General features: G+C 44.8%; 1 protein-coding gene across 4 annotated transcripts in view; it reads left to right on the forward strand.

Annotated features, from left to right (window-relative positions):
- The window catches only part of EMB2458 (FtsH extracellular protease family), a 190,587-nt gene that overhangs the window by 66,810 nt on the left and 103,546 nt on the right, over window positions 1–20,231 (forward strand). For all 4 annotated transcript variants that reach the window (XR_015542871.1, XR_015542870.1, XR_015542872.1 and 1 more), the window contains exons 8-12: window positions 1,986–2,117; window positions 2,235–2,408; window positions 4,028–4,149; window positions 4,275–4,476; window positions 18,122–18,250. Coding sequence is in view for 1 of the 4 variants with exons in the window: in XM_087391371.1 (XP_087247497.1) it covers window positions 1,986–2,117; window positions 2,235–2,408; window positions 4,028–4,149; window positions 4,275–4,476; window positions 18,122–18,250 (759 nt within the window). In the remaining 3 variants the exon portion in view is untranslated. The remainder of the gene's footprint in view (window positions 1–1,985; window positions 2,118–2,234; window positions 2,409–4,027; window positions 4,150–4,274; window positions 4,477–18,121; window positions 18,251–20,231) is intronic.

Genomic DNA, 20,231 nt, shown 5'->3' on the forward strand with positions numbered 1-20,231 from the left:
ACTTCCTTGTTGAAGATTGCCAAAACAATGGTTGCAAAAAAGGAAGCAACTTCAAAGACAGAAAATGCAAATCTACTTTCAGTTGATGAGCCTCCACAAGATGAGGCATCCTTTGAAGATTATGCATTTTAAATCATCTCTATGTATGCTCCAGATCTCTCTTTTTATGTCAAGGTACTCAGCTTGGATAGTCCTCCAAAATGAATGAAATAAATTATTGTGTTTTGTGTGTTTTGTAAACACCTCTGGTCACCTTATGATGTAGGCCATGTGTATGTTTTGCTCCATGGTACCTCAGACATTGTGTGCATGTACATGCAGGGGAGATAACCATTGGAAGGTCTTTTTGTATCCCTTTTTGTTTACCTTACACCCATGGGAACCCTTGCTAGCATGAGAACCTAGCCATAGATTTATCCTTGACTACCATGAGATGGCATGAGAAACTATGAGACTAGATGTATCCTTGACATAGCCTGAGGCATTCCCTTGAGGGGGGGTTTGTTGGGATATCTCAAGGTGTATGCCTCAGGCACACCTTGGTTTCTATGTGTGAGTGCTAGAGGCACAGTTAGGTGCCCACAAGCACAGTTAGGTGGTGGAAAGCCACATAGGATGATTGAGAGAATCTAGGAGCAGATTGAGGAGATGATTGTGGAGCTCTGAAGTCATCAGTGATGTCAGTGAGCATGTATGAGGTGCCTACTTAAGGACCTCACTCTTCTTCATTCTACAAGCAAGTAATGCAAGTATTCTGAGTTTGTGTCCACTCTTTGCTTTCCTTTCAGCTATCCAACAGGGAGAGGGGCCCTGCATCTACAGTGGGAGCATGGAAAGCCTTCAGGAAGCTTCCTGCAGACTGACAGGCCCAGATGGTTCTTAATCTCAGAGGGAGTGTTGGTGCCTTCACAGGGTATGCATGGGACAGCTGAGGTGGTTGGTGCACAACACTAGAGCCAAAGTCAAGAGAATTATGATGAGTTTGCCCCATGTGGAGGGAAAATTGGCATTATTGATTTAGAGATGCAAAGCAAAGCCTTGTTTGGTAGCCTTAAATGTGTCCTCACCACAGGTTCGGAGCCTTGGAAGCTCTTGCTTCAGCGAGGGCTTCTTAGGAGCACCACTCATATGGGAGGACAGCGATAGCAGTGTCATCATTGAAACTTCTCAAAGGCTCCCCTCACAAGAAAGGGTTATCGTTGATGAGGAGCTTATGTAGGGTGTGGCACTGTTTGGTTGATGGACTCATCCAAACCTGCCCACAGAGTTTGAGCACTTTGGCATCCGGAGGTTTGAGATCAAGAGGCATGTATGCTGGGGCATGTACAAACATAGGGTGGGCACAAAGGGTCAGCAGCCTGACTAGATCCTTTGGAGCATGGAGCTGTTCTTCCTCAGGATACTGAGGCATGGGCCAGAGCCCCCCTTGCAAGGATGTTGGAGATAGACGCCGCCATCTCACAGTCCTGGAGGGATGGTTTGCACAGCCTCAGATCCCCCAAGTTGGTATAGTCAGTTCTCTAGGATACGGGTGCCTTTGAGCATCCTTTTCATGCATCAAGTCCTCTGCACTTCCTGTTCCATGCACTATAGAGTGCAGCAGGGGGTCTACTTCAGCCAGAGGAAGATGGAGACCCAAGGTTGGAGGGGCCCTGAATTTGCTCGTGGCAACGGATTTCAAGAATGTAAAATATGGACCTCAAGGCTACATAGCCTCAATTTTAAATTTCCCTAGATTATGTCTGTAAATTAATTTCTACTCCTGTGTCCTTGTTGATGTTTTATTTCATTCTTTTCTGCTTTGTTGTTGTTCAGCTAAACGAATTGCATAAAGTAAAATTATGAGGCCATTCTGCTAGAAGGTTGGGCTGCTAAGGCAACTATTAAGGCTTCTGGTCATATAAGTCTTCTGTCTCGTGTTTATGCAGTAATCTACCTTTCAAAATGCATGATACCAGTTTTTTGTTGGTGTACTTCAAAAGCAGAGGATTAAAGATCCAGAATTAAGATTGAAAGATTTTGCGGGCCTTGATGTCATGAAGGATGAAATAAATGAGATAGTAACTTTTCTCCGGAACCCTACGGTGTTTCAGGAGATGGGGGCTAGGCCACCCAGGGTAAAACACTTTGTCTCTGGCAGCTTATTATCTTCCAAAGCTGCTTGACCATTTGTTTCATTTTTACTCTATGTTGGTTACAAAAAATCTAATACAGTTGTTGGGTGGGTTTTACAGGGTGTTCTCATTGTAGGGCAGTCTGGGACAGGGAAGACGTCACTAGCAATGGCTATAGCTGCTGAAGCTAGAGTTCCAATGGTGGAACTAGATGGTCTGGAGCTTGAAGGTGGGGCCTGGGTTGGACAAGGAGCGTCCAATGTCAGGGAGCTTTTCAAAACAGCAAGAGAAGTGGTTAGTGAAATTAAATGCGGAATTCGAATATCCCAATTTAAAAGTTTGTTGACTGGCAGAATGATTGACATGCTTGTCTACAACGATGGTTTAGAAGAACAGGAAATTGAATGCTTCTGCATAATGCAAGCACAAATGAGGTGAATATGTAAAACTTTGGGTTGAAAGTGGGAGAAGTACACACAGAGATTAGCCACAGATGCAACCAGTGGGGGTACCCACTGTGTGGCTTTGAATTAGGGCCTTTGATGCTACTTCAAGCTCTAGTGCATTTGTGGTTGAATCCTGGAACTCACTGCATTAGCAACATGCGTGCTATTTCTCAACAGTAACACTGTGCATGCTTCTCCCCCCTAATCCATGCTTTCCTCAGGTTATGCTCATAGCATGGTGAGCTTTTGAGCCATACATTTTCATAGTTCTTACTTCTTGTTGTCTAGTTAGTGGCTAGCATCAATGTCCACCCACAAAATGAAGTTTAGGTTGAATTTAGCTACCGCAGGGACAAAAATAATTGCTATTTGATATGATGTTTCATCTATGGAGTCTGGAAGAACCTTTGTTTGAGATGCTTGATCTGCTGTAATTCTTTTTACCGTTTTCCTCCTCCTCTTATTCTTGGAAGCCACATTTATCAACGGTTCAGGTTTATTGTAGCTCAAAGTGCCAATAGTGTTTTACCCAACTCGCTCTTTGAGATGGATCATGTCCTATGATAACACATGAAACTTTGTGAATCTATCACGGACCCGAAGTCATAGAACACATTTCCTTCTCCTATGAGAACACATGCCCTATGATACAGCAATCCCTTGAGAGCTTTTGTTGAGGCTTGTAAAGTTCTTAAGCTATTAATCGCCCCGTTTATGACAGCTTATAGTTGTCCCGACTTTTCAAGCTGAGAAGTAGGTGTCCAAGTGCAAGGACGCCTTTGGCTATGAGGCAACTGAATGGTGCATTTGTAGCTATCTTTTTTAGAAAAAAAACTTTTTGTTCAAATGCTTTGCTATACTGTGTATAGAGGGTGCAGTCAGTCTGTCTTTGGGTAACATGCCCTGTGAAACATACACCTCAGGCTGTGTTTCCCTTGTTCTCCTCTTTTAATGATGACTTATGGTTTGTCCTGGCTTTTGAAAATGCGCTATTATTCTTATTTTTTCAAAGTAAGAATTAAGGTGTGTGGGCAAGGGATCCCTCGGAGATATAGCAACTGATGGTGCATTTGTGGGTATGTATTTTTAAAAATTTTGCGAGTTTATGATTGATTTCTTTTTTATAAGGGGTTTAAATGGTGCAGTCTGTCTGTCATCAGGGAACATGCCCATTGACCCATTCACCTGCGTGTTTGGCTGTTGTTGTTCTCCTCCGCCTTATGTCAGTAGCAAATGCAACATTCTTTGAATTTTCATTATATCATCAATGTATGCTGCAATTTTCTTTAAATTTCTACAGGCAGAATAATCTGGATCCCTGCCATATGGGTTAAGAAGAATATGCCAGTTTTTTATGCATTCATATCATGTAGCCCACCATTGTCCTTGAGTAATGGCTAAGATGTATAGATGTCTGCCTGTTGTCCTTTTGTATTTATGCGTTTTCTTTTCCTGCCTTATGAGCAGGCACCTGTTATCATCTTTATGGATGATTTTGATTACTTTGCCGGTGTCCGTGGTGATTCGGGTGATACAAGAAAGCAGGATCATGAATCTCTTATTAATCAGCTACTCGTTGAGCTCGACGGGTATGCTGTCTTTTTTGTTTCCAGTATGGCTTTTCAGTCTCTCCTCTGCACACAGTATTTAGAATGGGGATTGCTAAATTGCCGAAGTTTAACTCTTTTAATTAGGGGTTCTATGGTCATTTTAGGTTTGAGACACAAGATGGGGTAGTGCTTCTGGCTACAAGTAGCAGACCAGGGAATATTGATGAAGCTTTACGAAGGCCCGGGCGAATGGATCGAACCATAAGGTTACCCATGCCAAATAAAAAAGAACGGGAATTGATATTAAGAAAGGCAGCTGAGACTGTGATGGATTATGATTTGATAGATCTAGTGGATTGGAAAGAGGTAAGATTTAGTTGTCCCTTCCTGGAGTGAAGAGATGACTGTGGTGAAGAAATAATATCTTACATTGATTTATTTGCTATCGCATTGCAATTCCATGTTTTGGGATGTCTTTGACAAGCAAGAGCATTTTGTGTGACTAAATTAATTGTTTCCAATAAGTTTAGTCAGTCAGGGCTAGATGCAGTCATAAAAAGGTCAAAACTTATGCGCAGCCTGTGATGCCCAACACGTAGATGATGTTCAAATGCTAGTGCAGATTAATAATCCAACTCCTCATGCTACTTGACTTGGCTTTGATCTTGTGTAAAACTGTCACGGTCATACTCACTCTGTGAAGATGCTGGTACTCTTCATTGAGCTTTGATCTTGCCAAGCTATTCCTTGAACATTTGAACACTGTTCCTGTCAATTTTGAGGTCACTCTATCTTCTATGCTTTGCTCTCCGCTCAGCCTGGTCAGTACTGTCTATGACCTGTTGTGACTGTACAGAAGGAAGAATCTTGGTGTATCTGATGACTTGTCATAGACAGTCTATTGCAGGTTTTTCATCTCTGTGTGTGTGTGTGTGTGTGTGTGTGTGATGTCTGTTATCTAACAGGGACCGATTACACGACTGGCAGTTACACCCGGTGGGCTCAAATTCTCGTCCTGTTACTCTTTCTGACCTAACGGTTAGCACGACATACTCTTTCCTCCAGCCGTCACCATGGATTCACTTACATGCTAATTCTCTTTGGCATATGGCAAAATCCCTTGCTTGGTGGCGAAAGAATCTCCGCAATTTATGGAGGAGCAAATTGCCTCTCAAGCAAAAGCTTTTCCTATGGCGTTGTCTTACAGGAACCTCATCCGTGGGGGTCACTCTGGCTCAACGAAGGATTGCATCTGCTTCTTGTCTTCGATGCATGGCCCCTTCTGAAACGGTGCCCCATTTGTTTTGGATGTGCTTCAGCACTAAGACCTTCATATGCAAAATTTCCATGTCGCTTCGCCTTCGTTTCCCTAACTCTCCTTTTGGGAAACATTTTTGGCTTTTTGGCAGACTTCCTACAACCCTGGTCCATTACTCTTTATTTTTGTACGGGGTCAGATATTGGGCTTTTTGGACCATATGGCAGGATCACAACATGAGATATTTTGGGAATCCGTTCTTGCAATCTTATGAATATTTCAGACTCTCCCTACGGCAATCTATCTATGATGCTTGCCATCAAGGAGATCTTCCTCAGTCATGCCTGGAAATAGTTTCTCTTTGCTTTTGATTTCCTGTTGAGGCTCTCAATTTTTTTTGAGACCCTCATGTAAATTTTGCTGATAATATAATCATGGATTTACCAAAAAAAAAGTGTGTGTATGGTGTACTTTCATGTTGATTTCAGTTTCTTGGACTCTATTATGGCATGTCTATGCAGTATTACCCAAATTAATATGTTAATTAGTGGGACTAATCAAGAGAAGAACACTGCTCCAGACTGCTCTAAAAACACAGTCAAATTGAGTAAGATATAGAGGAAAGGTTATGTTAGGCCTGGGGGTAAAAAAGGAACAAGAATAATTAAAGTGTAGGGAGCGGGGTCAAGGAACCTTAGAGACTCTAGTACCTAAGGTCTAAGGATTAACTTAGGTCCTAGGGATAATTGAAATGGTACATCTAATAAGGTTTTACCACTCCTGTGGTCACATACCATCTCCCCCAAATTCCACCCCTTCCATTTGAGCACTTTCCACTCTCATACCATCACCTAGAATTACCAAGCCATGAGAGCACCTAGGATATGTCCTGCACACACAGCCAGTCAGCCTTAGTGGAGCAAATGAATGGGATAAAGAAAGATATACCTGGCGCAGAGGTCACAGGGGCGCTTACTGCAGCGTCAAGGTTGTAGAAGGCCTGGTAATCGGCCCAAACATTTCAGTCTCCCAAAAGATGAGATAGAATCAGCAACTTTAGGAGTATTGGTCCATAACATTTGGTATCAGAGCTTCTTTCTGGGCAAAGAGAAGAGGATCATGCAAATAAAAGAGAGGCACAGCACATCAAACAGAGATACTTGCAAAGGATACAAGAGGCAACATGTGAAAAGCCAGTGTACGCTCATACCAAGGACAAAGTGTAAGCAGTGTACAGCAAGCCAAATTAAATCTGCTCACACAAGAAAAGGAATGGGCTGGGGCAAAGAAATCTATTGTGGGTGACTTGGCCTCACATTGAGGTAGAGGTCTCTTGCTGCATAATGTCAAATTTTTCTATGAATCTCCTTATGCGGACAAGGATGGAGAATGTGATCACTCGATGAGGAGATATTGCTGTGACCTGCTGTCAAGCTCCTAACTGTGTGCCCCTGCCTGCTCATGTCGAGTACTATTTTTAATCGACCACCCCCTAGCCTGCTCACCACAGAGCCGGTCAGCATTGTACAAGAAGGAATTGGGTTCTGGTATTTCCCCGAGTTTTAAAAAACGAACAAATTGAGGCATGGAAGGCAGTTGTGGATGCTTCACATGAAAATTTCGGTATCATCGTTGTGAGTTGTGGCATGTTGGTCATGCGTCTCACATATATTATCAGCTGAATGAAGCTGCACCTGTTTCATTGACAGACCACAGGAAATTCCAAATGTAGTTCACCAATTCTGTCAAGCAGCTGACAAAGTTATGTCAGCAGGATTCGATGGAGTGGAGATGCACACTGCACAGGGCTACCTCATCGACCAATTCTGGATGTAGCCACCATATTTGTGATGACAAGTATGGTGGCTCCATTGAGAACCGTGGCAGATTCGGCCAGGAAGTTATGTCCGTAGCACTGGACATAGATTGTGCATGTTAGAAATCGCCCACAAATCGTTGTAAACTTCCGACAAATGACACAGAAATCACACATGATTCCCCTCAACCCAAATCGCCCACAAAGTCCTCTTGCAGAAGTAGCCCTAGACTCAGCAATTGAGAGTATTTCCAGCAGTTCTAGAAAATGCTATCAATTTGTTCACTTTGGCGGAAGAGTGGAGCAGCAGGACACAAGTGTACTGTATGGCTACTATGTGGCATATCTTTCTTGCACTAGGGGATTATGTCTTGGCCTTGGCGGCATAGAAAAGATCCTGACACCCTTTCTAACGGTTAAGTGTGACTGTTGGAACCAGTGACAAAGGTGCTTCTCTTGGAGTGGACGATCATGACAACATGAACACACGCAATAGTCATGAAGAGTGCAGGGGTCGGGTCAAGGAAGCAATGTGATTTATCAACATGCATACACAGCTACGGCATAAGCTTTTTGTAGGTGATACCATGAAAATGAGAGCTCACAGGATAAAAAGCGTGCATATCCTTTAAAAGTTGCATCTTTCGATGCACAACTAGAGAAGCTAAGGAAAGAAAAAAAGAACGAAAGTTTATTACGGTCTATGTAAGACCAAAGGGTCTATGAGACGTAAAATAAACCCAAAGGCAATGAAAGCTAGGGGTGGGACCACTAAACAGGCACCCTTAACTAAGGCTGATGTCTGTGATAAGAAAAGTAATACATCGCACCGTCGCTGCAAGAGAAGCCCAAAATGTGAAAGCACCAAGAGGGAAGTCTGGCTGCCTATCAATTGGTCAACTTTCCATCCAAGTGGCTATATCTATATATGCAATGTACTATATATAGTACCCTGGCTGCCTATCAAATGGTCAACTTTCCATCCAAGTGGCTATATCTATGTATGCTATTTGTAGGTATTCCACCTACATTTTTGAAGGTCTAAGGTGGTTTTTGGCACGCCTACCAAGGTCCGTCTCCACACGTTTTTGTGCTGCACAAATCTCGAGGCAGTCCGTACGGCTGTACGGACTGCAGCAGCAGCATTTAAGGTCTCCGTACAGGCAGTACGGGGCTGGATGAGCCTGCTGCACGGACTTTTTTTCCAGCAGTATGGCTCACTAAATGCAAGTGTCTGGAGCTCTCCCTTCGTTGTCCATTGATCCAAGGTGGTCTATGCTACTGTCTTGCTGTTTGCACGCCTTCCAAGTCAGCTGCATGGATCCCGAGGCAGCTGTCTGCATCCGGAGGTGGCTTTTGTTTGCTGAATTGCTGTTGCACGCATTCTGAAGCACTCATTTCGAAGCAGGGCTGTTATTTGAAGCTGCATGGGTCAATTCCAAGTTGCAGGTGGATTTTGCCATGCAAGATTAGCCCTTCTTCTCTTGCCCAAGCCTCTGCACCCGTGAGCCTTGCTCTTCTTTCTGTTCTCAGCCCTCAGAATCTGTATCCCCACTTTCTCTCTCTTTCCCCTTGGCTGGAAGTCTTTTCTACACCAGAGGATAGGAGCAGGAAAGAGCTTGCCCCTCTCCCATGGACAACGGGTATGGACATTCTGACTTCTTTCTGGTTTGATTTTACTATCTTGGAAGCTTGCTGTTTTGTATTTTGTTGTTTGGAGTTCTTTTTGGGCATTACAGGCTGTAAGCAGATACCCAGTCACAGAGGGTATGTCTGGTTGGTGCCAGAGGAACAGATTGGTTGCAGTTTGATGCCTTGAGGCTATTTGAGCATTTCTGGGGATTTGCTTTGATGCCTTGTCACAGTCAGGGGACACAGCTGTTGAGTTATGCCTTAGACTTTACCTTGGCATTGGGGTACTAGTGGTGCACTGGAACTGGATGCAGGCGGAGGCCAAGTGTTGGCTCTGGCAGTGGAAATTGCAAGAAGAATAGTGCAAGGGTGCACCCTTGTTGTAAAGCAGAATTCCACTTTTTGAAGAATTAAATAAATACCGAAAGGGGCGCCAAAGCATTAAATACCGAATTCCACTTTTTGAAGAATTAAATAAATACTGAAAGGGGCGCCAAAGCATTTGGGGCCAGTGGGTGTCTTGTGTACTGATTTCACTGAGGAGGGGCATTCTAGCCTCCCCATTGTTGTTATTTCAGTTATTTCTAAGTGTTTTTCAGTTAAAGAGCTGATGTTGTCCTGAGCTGCTGCTCCTCCCGCTCCCTTGCTGCCCCCTCTCCCTCAGCCCCTCCCTCAGCCCCTTCCTCCCTCTCTCCCTCGCCCTCAGCCCCTCAGCCCCTCCCCCTCCCCCTCCCCCTCCCTCAGCCCATCCCTCCCTCCTCCTCCTCTCCCTCTCAGCCACCCCCTCCCCTCTCAGCCTGCCCCCTCCCTGCCTCTCCCTTCGCTCCCTCTCCTCTCCCTCTCAGCCCGCCCAATCCCCTTCAGCCGCTCCCTTCTACCCCCTCCCTACCTCGCCTTCTACCCCCTGCTCCCTACCTCGCCTCCTACCCCCGCTCCCTCCTCACCTTCTACCCCTCCCCCTCCCTACTCCCTACCCCCGCCTTCTACCCCACTCCCTACCTCCCCTATTCCCCGCCCTCTACCTCGCCTTCTACCCCGCTCCCTTCCCTCCGCCTCTACCCCGCCCCCTACTGTGCCCTCTCCCTGCTCCCTTCCCTACGTCTCACCCCCCCCTCTTTCCCGCTCCCTATCCCCCCCGCGTCTCCTTGCTCTCCTCTTCCCCCTTCTCTTCTACCCTGCTCCCTACCCCCCGCCTCAGCCCTCTCCTCTCCAAAGCTCTCTACTCTTCTTCCTGTCTCCCCCCTCTTTCCTTCTCCCGCAGCGTTTGTGGAGTGGATGGAGCCTAAAAAATGTTCGAATCGGCCTCCTCACCTTGATTGGCGATGGATATTCCGTCAGCCAATCCTACTCCACCTCCACCGGCCGCGAAAAGTATTACTTTTTCTGAAGACGAGTTGCAGCAGCTCAAGAAGGACGTAGAGATTGAATGCTCTACCACGTTGCTCGCACGCATATTCGGGTCTCACCCTTCCAGATTCGAAGCCAAAGACCTGGATGCTTGCGGCTCTCCCCCCAGACCTCTCTCCATGACTTTTAGATGTTCGTCTTCTGGGATGAGGTTTTTTTCAGGTTGTTTTTGACACTCTAGAGGCTGCGAGCACCGTGCTCAAAGCTGAGTTTTTACACGTGGGACATAGGAAGATCTTCTTTAGCGCCTTCGATATTGGTTTCGACCCAGTGGAGGTAGATAAGGAAATCCTTTTGCTCTTCATCAGATTTCTCGGGCTTCCCCAGATTTACCAGCAGCGACTTCTTTTTGTTATTGGGGAGCATTTCGGCACGGTTGCTGAGATCCCACCCCTTCCTGGGTTGCCGTTGACTGCAGTAGAGGCAACCAAGGTTGATGGGGTTCCTAGAGTTAGGGTACTTCGTAAGTATCCTAACCTCACGATGGACAAGGCAGTCAATAGAGCAAGCGAGAAAAAGCGAGCAAGCCCAAAAAAGCGAGCGACAATTAGTTGAAGTGATTGGAAAATCAAGCAAGCAAAGAAAGAATCTAAGTTTTTTATAAAATAATTGCTTGAAGTATAAAGTATTCAAAAGAGTGGTTATGTGTCACATTTCTTGAAATTGAGTAGTCTAAAGTTAAGGACTAATGTAACATGACCCCATTTGGGTTTGGCAATTATCCTTGGGGGTCACTCATAAACATGTAACATACCACTTTTGTGTATTGAGGGGTATTTTTTAGTGGGGGGACTTACATGTTGTTTGTGTGCATGAGGGGATTTATAAAATAGCAACTTAATGTAATTTATATATGTAGATATTTTAAAATGTAAACACATACATGGGTTCAACCATTTACATGACAAAATGTAAATTGCAAGAATAGGGGTAATTTTTAATACATGCTTGCTTGCACATGCTTTATGGGTTTATGAAGAGTGATCCCCAGAGTGCAATTAAAAGGTAGAGGATTTTAAAATTTGGTTTTTTTTGGGCCAAAATAGACAGTGTCTTCTCACTCCCCATTATGGGAAACCTTGCTTTAAACTTCGTGCAAAAAATTGGACAGAATTTCACAAAATTCATATTCTGATGCACACAATTTTTTTAGATGGTGCAAAAAGGCATGATATTGATCTAAATCATGCCTTGTCATTGGATTTGATATGTAACATTATGCCATTTATATTTGACAATAAAAAGATGTAGGGATGTTAAAAACTCATATTTTGGGCCAAAAAAATCATATGTTGACATCTCGCGCTCCCTGTTTTGGCCCAAAAGAGGACATTTTCACATCCTTGTATCTTTTGATTTACAAGTCCAAATAGGGTCATGTTACATATCAAATCAAATGGCAAGGCGTACTTTCGATGATTATCATGTCTTTGTGCACCATCTAGTAAAATTTAATGCACCAAAATATGAATTTGTGGTTAATTTGTTGCATTGGTTAGATTAGTGGGAGGTAAGAATAAATCATTAGGGAAGGATATTTTTCTAGTAACAAAGAAACATTTGTTTCATTCCAAGAGTGAACAGAGTTAAAAAAGGTAAGCATTTACATATGCATGGAATCTAGACTAATCCATGCAAGGAGGCCTTGGAAACACCCCACCTGTGTGGAAGGTTGCATTGATGATCTCAATTACTCTAGTGGAAAGAGAGAACTTGATTGCAGTTACTATAGGGTTTGTCTTTAATATAAACAATGAATTGGAAATTGAACATACAAACTATCTCATGGATGATGTGAAATTAGTGTTAGTGGCTCAGAAAGTTATATGCATATTTAACCTTCTAGCATTGAGGAAACATATGGACTTTTGAATAAGTTATTATTTTTTGCTACTGAAATGGGGGATTTCTAAATCTTTTATTGTTTTTTATTGCTCGCTTTTTTTGGGTCGCTCGCTTTTTGTCGCTCGCCTTTTGGTAATCCTTATGATGGACCATGTTATGATCGAGCGCCAGGATGGTTCCTTTTTTCGCTAGAGAGTAGAGATTGCAGGCAGGCAGGACTAGTGCAAGATATGCAGGACCATTGGACACTTTGCTTGGGATTGCCCCAGGAAGAAGAAAAGGCCCAAGAAGCTCTTTGGTACAGCTATCGCCCCACGGCCTCGATAGGGGGGTGGTACAGGTCCAACATCTGCTCCTCGGCCTCGACAGGGAAGTGGTACAGGTCCAACACGTGCTCCTCGACCTCGACAGGGCGGTCCTCCTTAGGATGGTGGTACAGCGCTCCTCATCGACTGAGCGCTCCTTATACCTCCGGTGCCTCATGACCTGCAGGGGCACCCGCTGCATACTAGTGGGTTCCAGTTCATGTGCAGATTCCACCTTCAGCTCACGAGGATGCACTAGTGGAGTCTGCTTCACCTCGGGCTGTCTTCCCAGCCTCACCTCACACAGTTCGAGATGCTTCAGCTTCGACCTCCTCCCCGGTTGTTGCTTCTCCCCTGGAACCAGTGGTGCCTGACACTCTCCTCGAGGCAGTAGAGGTCTCCGCGGCCGTGCAGACACAGGATCATCTGGAGCAGTCCTCACTTCCTCCCTTGGATAGGGGGAAGGGGATGGTTTACACTATTGATCCTCTTCCCTCAGAAGGGATCCTTCGCACTCTGGTGTCTGGCCTGATTCACAGGAACTCATTTTCAGCTGTGGCAGATGCTTCTGATTTCCCAGAGGAGGAGTTTGTGCCCTCTACTTTTGGTGAGCCAGTGATTGGGTTTCCTATTGACAGGGCGTCAGGTGGCAGGGTTCTTTTCCCTGTTGATTTTTTGCCACTTGGTTCCATTTCTCGTTTCTCTAGCAGGAGGTCTTCCCTTGTTGAGGGGTTTGTTTCCGCCACTAGGTCGGGTAAGGTGTTCCACTCTACATCCTCCCGTCGATGAGGATTGTTAGCTGGAACATATAGGGCCTAGGTGGCGTCCCACATCGCTGCCGCAGACAACTGATCCGGGATCAGCTTCATCTAGGTGTTACCGGGAGTTTCCTTGATATCTTATTTATTCAGGAGCACAAACTGGACTCTCGAGATCGTGCGAAGTCAGGCAAGTTGCTTTTTGGCCATACTTTTTGGTCGCCTACCTTGGGCACTAGGGGAGGCACTTCTATTTCAGTTTCACAGTTGGTTCTTCCCTTAGTTGTTGGACACGGAGTCATTATCCCCTCTAAGGCTCAGTGAATTATTCTCTTCATTGGAGGGCATAAGGTTGGTTTCCTTAACCTGTATGCCTCCAACATTAGAGGGGAACGTGTCATTATGTGGAAGGATTTGCTCTCTCAGGCCCCCATTGCGGATTCATGGGTGATTGGAGTGTCTTTAACATGGTTGAGTTACCGTCAGACAAAAAAGGGTAGAGAAGAAGGACTTCACTCTTTGGAGATAGCAGCTTGGGATGCCTTCCTTTTTCACTACTGTGGCAGCGATACTTGGTTGGACAATGCCTTTCTTATTTAGCCACAGTCCCTCCTTTTCTCTTGGTCAAACCGGAGGCAGCAGATGCCTATTCATGCACGCATTGATAGATTCTATGTAGATGATTGGGCACTAGACAGAGGTGGATCGGTATGCATTGCTGCTGGGGTTTCCACTTCAGACCACTTACCTATTGTGCTGGCTATCTCAGAGCCTTACTTGAGAGGCTGGTTTGCTAGCATCAGGGTTCCAAATGCCTTGTACACAGAGGAGGACCTTATAGAGCCAGCCTTGTAGATATGGGTTTCTCATGTCCAGGGTGGGCAGCCATCTCCATCACATGTAGCTACTGCCCTTTCTGGTATTAGTGATTTCTACCACTCAGTTGCTTGTACTAGGAGATGAGATATTCTCAGACGTGAGATTGGTGTTCGCCAACAGTTGGCAGCTTTACAGAGGGAAGAGCAAAAGCGGCCTTCAGACGCTTGGATTCAGGAGCGCCTTGCTGCAGCAAGGGCTGATCAGCAGATATTGCTTGATCAAAGAGCAGAGTGTGCCTTTCATGCACTGGAGTCCTTATGGATTTAGATGGGTGGCAGAGTCAATAAACACTTTTTCTCTACTCTTGGCCCTAGACATAGTAGAGAGAGTGTATCCCAGCTTATTGACTCACATGGGGTTTTACAGACAGATCCAGATGACATCATGCGCATAGCTTTAGATTTTTATGCCGCCCTTCTTACTACAGATCCTGACACACATGATAGAGAGGATGCTAGACAGGTTATTTGACAGAGCATCCCTTTGTTGGTGAAACCGGATATGCATGTTTTGCTTGATGCACCTTTCACCAACACAGAGTTCAGGACTGCACTTTTAGCCCTTCACAAGGGAAGTGCCCTGGTTCGGACACTCCTTCTTTCTTCATTGTATTTTGGGATATGATTGGAGACTACATTACATTGGCCCTGCAGGGCATTTGGGACTCGGGCGAGATGCCCGGGGTCTCATACACCTTATCCCGAAAGGAGGTTGCAGAAATTTAGTGTCCCAGTGGAGGCCTATCACACTTTTGGGGGCATGGTACAAGATTTTGGCCAAAGCAATCAGCCTTTGATTGCAGCCCCTTCTTCCAGATCTTATTCATGACACTCAGACGGGATTTGTGCATGGCAGAAGCATTTTTTATAACATTTTCTCCTTTTGGGAAGCTTCAAAGTGGGCCATGCAGAGCGGCCATAATCTAGCTATTCTACTCTTGGATTTTGAGAAAGCTTATGATAGATCCCATGAGATAGTCAACTATGCTAGAACAACACCCCCCCAACATACCCCCCGCGTGTGGAAAACAGGTGAACCGTCTCGAGGAGGGCCAACGACTCAGGCTCCTTGACAAAGTGCGAGGTCTCGAGGAGGAGGTAGCAGATGGCCATGAAGAGATCCTTATGGGGAGGTCGTCGGATTTGAACCCATAGGAACCTGGCATGTGGTAGAGATTTTCTTGATAAGAGATGATCGATATAGCACTCCCACTCCTCTCGATCCTTGAACTCTTCCTGTCTCCGGGTCTCATCGATACTAGCACAATAGACTACCTACTGAGCCCATTAGCTTTTGTCTCGCAGATACATGATCTTACAGGATACCCCCCCAATTGAAGCTGATCACTCATATCTAGCCTTCTATGTCCTTGCTACTACGCTAGTCACAAGGAGAGCTCCTACCACACCTTACTGTACCCAGATCCACTTTGACTGTGTCCTTGATCCAGTATATGTGAGTCACTTTGAGCCAGAGAGCTTCCGGCCCTACTAGAGGATGATTTAGACACGCATGTCACAAGATCCTTCCCAGCGACACCCGATCCGCATGGGCCCGAGATGGGAAGATGCCTCAAAACCCTTGGTTTGACTACGAGGGTAGAGAGATGTGAGCCCACCTCACACGGGAGCAAGCCAAGCGGCCAGTGCGGATTGCGAATAGCTTACAAGAGCTCCTGGCTGTTGCAATTTTGTGTCTAGGTTGGTTTCCGGAGGAGCAAAAAGAGCCGGGGGGCATGGGGCGAGCAGTTGGAAATGGGAGAGGACGACGGGCTATGGCAGAAAGAGGGGAGAGCTACATGCGAACGGGGAGAGCTCTACTTGATGGGCCATCTTGCTCTCCTCTGCGCTGAGCCAATCTCTGTTGCTGGGTCAAGGAAAATGTTGGTACATGCCGTTGATCAGGATGGGCTAAGAAATCTCGGAATGGGTCAAAACTGCTCTTGATTAGATAGTGTTGTTGTCCATGGATCTCATAGTACACAGGGTCTTTGTCTCAATCTCGTACATAGCACATAAAGTCCAAACTTGTCTCTGCGACGTGCCACTTTCCCTCCCTATCTACAGGTGTCATCACGCTGTTGGAGGAGGAATCGTCTTTCCTCTACCTATGGAGGAAGATTCTCATCCATGTGAACCTATGGGTGATCAGGGCTGTTGCTTGTGCAATGCCGCCGGTCAAGCCTATGTGTCTATGAAATGTATCAAATGGGACTAATCGCTGATGTGGTCTCGTCTAAGATGCCATGCCCCCTCAATGCCATGTTGTAGTACCCCAAGGGTGGAGATCACAAATGTGGTAGCATTTGAGACGATAGTGATGGTGTGTGGAATCTTGCAGACCCTTATGTTGAGAGCCTTACTAGCTCTCTACTTCTGCTCAAGTAGGGTGGTTGAAAGATTTGCCTTTGCAAGCTCGTGTTTCACAACATCCACCCACTTGAAGTTCTCCTCAATAATAGATTGCATCATGGCGATCTGCTCCGCTCCTCTCCTGGGTTCATCTTTGCTTGACCTCGGAGGTCCTCTACCTCCATCCGGGCATCAAAGACCTTTAGCTGGGTCGTGAGGAAATCACACTTGAGGATGCCTATTTGTCTTTGCTCTCAGGCCCGCATGTGGTGCATCTCTGTGAGGAGCTCCTGCAAGGGATCCCAGAGGCCGTGTAAGTTGTGGTTAACTTTGCAAAAGATGCCACCATAGCTGGATAGTCTAACTTCATGGCAAAACCTTGTAATTGATGACGACCAAGGTGCTGGATTTGCTGAAGATTATCAGCCGTTGTGCGAATTTGTGTAACAAGAACTCACATAGAAAGTCATAAGCATTTGCGCAAATAAGAAATAAATGAGAAAACTAGAAGCGGATATGGATGGAATAAAGTAGGCATGTCAGAGCAAACAAGGTTGGCTATTCCACTAACCTTGTCTTGCCTCCACATTGATGAGCTTTGAGACTCTTAATGACAAATTCACTTGTTTGGAAATTTTGACTAGGCAATAATACCGATCTAATAATTGAAATTGCTTTTCAAACGCTGCTGTTTGAAAATACTTGGCAACATTTAAGTTTTTTGCGATTTGTCGATATTTGAACTTTGAATTGGCTACAACAAAGGCTATGAAAGGTCACATTACAGCATTCTTGTGATGAGATATGGAGGGCTTAGCATGGATGTTTTTAGAGAATGCAAGTTCTCAAAGTGAAACCACTCGAGTGTTATGTCTAGGTCCTGGTATTGGACCACAACGAGCTCCTCTGAGCAGGAGAACTTGTGAGGCCTCTGCAGTGTCCTTTGGTTAGTGATGTCTTGGCTGCCAGTTTCTTGAATACTTGAGTCCAAAAAGGTGCATCCGAAGTATTTGTATGACTAGAGGATTCCCACCAGTGCTCTTGCAAAGTAAATGCCTAATGGTGAAGTTGGCTTTTCTTAGTGTTAAAAGTCATAAGAAAGGTGGACCATTGTCACAGAAAGCCTCTAGAGTCTAGATGCGTCCGGAACCCCTCTGTTGTGGCCAAGTCAATACATAGTGATATGGATATAGCAAGACTGAACACAGGCCTTGCTAATGGATACCTTCTCCACACAGAGCCCCAATGATGGATGCCAAGTCATCAATGTAGTACCCAAACTTTTTATTATGGTCCCAAAGTTTTATCCAAACACGTTGAGAGTTCTATTGCTATCACCAGTCAATTTGCAGTAAGATTGGATGCGTGTTTTGTAAACGATGTCCTTGTCCCTATTTTGAAGACGCAGGAGGTTTTTAATGGTAACAGCTACCAGTAGGAGAACAATTTCTGGCTTGAAAAGTCCAAAATGTGGCATTAGTGGTGTAAAGTGCAATATCATTTACTTACGAGAGCTTAAGAAGTAGCAATGGCTATTGCTCCATCAGAAATCAGCGTCTGATATTGTGCTAATGTATTAGCATATTGTTTTCTGGTTTTGTGTTCAAACGCTTGGGATTTAATTTTAAATTGTGCGTATAAATTAAGAACCCTTATCTACTGCTAGAGTAGGTTGATCATCTATCCACCTTGGTTCTATAATAGTTCTGGCAATCTCAATGTTGTTATTGCTGAATCTGAGTTTCTTTAATTGTATGCAGATGGCAAAGAAGACTGAAGGAATGACACCTCAACAGTTGAAAGTCGTGCCACGAGGACTGGAGAGAGCCTTTATGACTTGGAAGCATACAGATGATGAGGAGCTGTTCAGTATATTCAAGTGGCTTGCAGTTGGTTATCTTTCCTTAAGCTTAAATTTCTGTTTCATGAAAGTCGGTATTAAGAGCATCTTATGACTGATTTGTTAAAAAGGCGGTTGCAAGAATTGCGACTTAAAAATTGATTTGCTCTTAAGATTTATAATTAATGGGATTTCTGACTCGCTCCATGCTACTTCTCCTACTGACCACGCGGTCATATGGAAATACGAGCTTCATAATGACTGCATGATTGTTCTAAGCTCAAATGCTTAAGTGTTTTTGTCCAATGAGTATGAAAAGGCCCGTGGAGACCCATGAGCTCTAGAATGTCCATATCGTCATTATGGAGCTCTATGACCACATGGTCATTACGAGACGACTCACTTGTTAATTGGGTTTTCTTTCACTTCACCCAGCATTCGAGATTCATGGACAAGCATCGGAAGAGACATGCAAGAGAGCAGTGCATCATCCATTTTGCATTTTTCTTCCTAAACTACATGCACAAATGATGAATACAGATATTGCACATTGGCTTGCAAAACTTGTCTATTCTATTCCCCACATTTGGGTCAAGTTGATTATCGACTGAGGAAGTATGACTAGAAGAGGAGGAGGTGGACAAGGTGATTGTGTCCTCAAACATTGATAAGATGAGGCTCTCCACTGATACAATTGAAAAACACACTACATACAATTATCTACTTCCTCATCCACACCATTTCTTGTAATTCTCGTTATTGCTTGCCTGTGAAATGCTACAACAGAGCTCCTCAACTGGCCACACATTGGCAGAGAGGTGCAAATGTGATCTTTTAAAGTGATAGAGCTCCTAATGATTTGTGTGCATGTGTCATATATGTTTGACTATTGATGTCATCTTCAAACGTATGACATCTACTCACCTAAGTGGAAGCGTGCTCGTGTCTAATTGCAGGAAGTGTAAGTGTAAGTGAAAGGGAATACTGAAAAAGACAACACGAGAAAAGTGACATGCCCCCCCCCTTCCCCCTTTTGCGGGTCTAAAGAGAGTGCTTGCTTGACTTTTGGCTTGATCTGGGTGGAAGATGAAAGCCACAATTCGGTGGGTGACTCCAAGCAAGGATTCTATAGATATGAGGGAACATGCACACCAGTGGAATGCTGACCCCTGGGGAATGGGAATGGGAACGAGAACGGGGAATGCCACATGATCATACCCATCAACAAATACACTATTCTATACTTAAAAACTTTGAAAGAAGTCAATACACTCAACTACTGAACGTAGAATTCATGAAAACTGAAATCGCAACTCAAAACTGGAATGATTATTATTAATACCTTGCCAAATGACTTATAGGCAATCATCTGAGATGAATTTGGATTGAAGAAAAGGAGACCTTCTACCTTGATACTTTCATGATGCATGGTGCCATGTGATTCACATTGATCTAAGTCTGCAGCATTGTGGTGGCTCACTCTACCTTCTTATGCCCTCCGTCATGTCCAACATTGTTATGTACCTAGAAGTTAAGTCCTCAGATTAGTGGACTTAATCCAGTAGATTGGGGGGCTTGGGATTAAGGGGAGCAGACTAACATGGAATTAGAAGACTTGAACACTAGCACAGGGCCAGTTGGCTATGTTTAGCCAAAACACTTTGCATAAAGCGGGATGCTGTCCTAGATAAGAGAGGCCAAGGCTATTGTAGTCATTGTGTCCACACCACTGAATGGTCTGGTCTGGATCTTGAGCCTAGACTCCTTCCTCCTACATGGCGGATCACGAGATGCTGTACCGATGGCTCATTGGGAATGGATTCTGGTGATATGGGATGAAAAAGCTATAGGCATGGGCTTGTGGGAGTTTGATCTCTAGCATAAGTGCTCAAGGGTGGCTGGGAGGTGAGTTGCCTACTGATTATCCTTGTGTTTTGCTGATTGAAATTTTGGACTTGTTTAGTGTTATGCTCTAGCCGAGATATCATGACCTCGGAAAGATCGGTGGGCATTTTCCCTTAGATGACCGA

Source organism: Dipteris shenzhenensis, chromosome 20, assembly GCF_047967505.1.
Source record: "Dipteris shenzhenensis isolate YYH24624 ecotype China chromosome 20, Dip_SZ_1.0, whole genome shotgun sequence".
In the NCBI taxonomy this organism is placed as follows: domain Eukaryota; kingdom Viridiplantae; phylum Streptophyta; class Polypodiopsida; order Gleicheniales; family Dipteridaceae; genus Dipteris; species Dipteris shenzhenensis.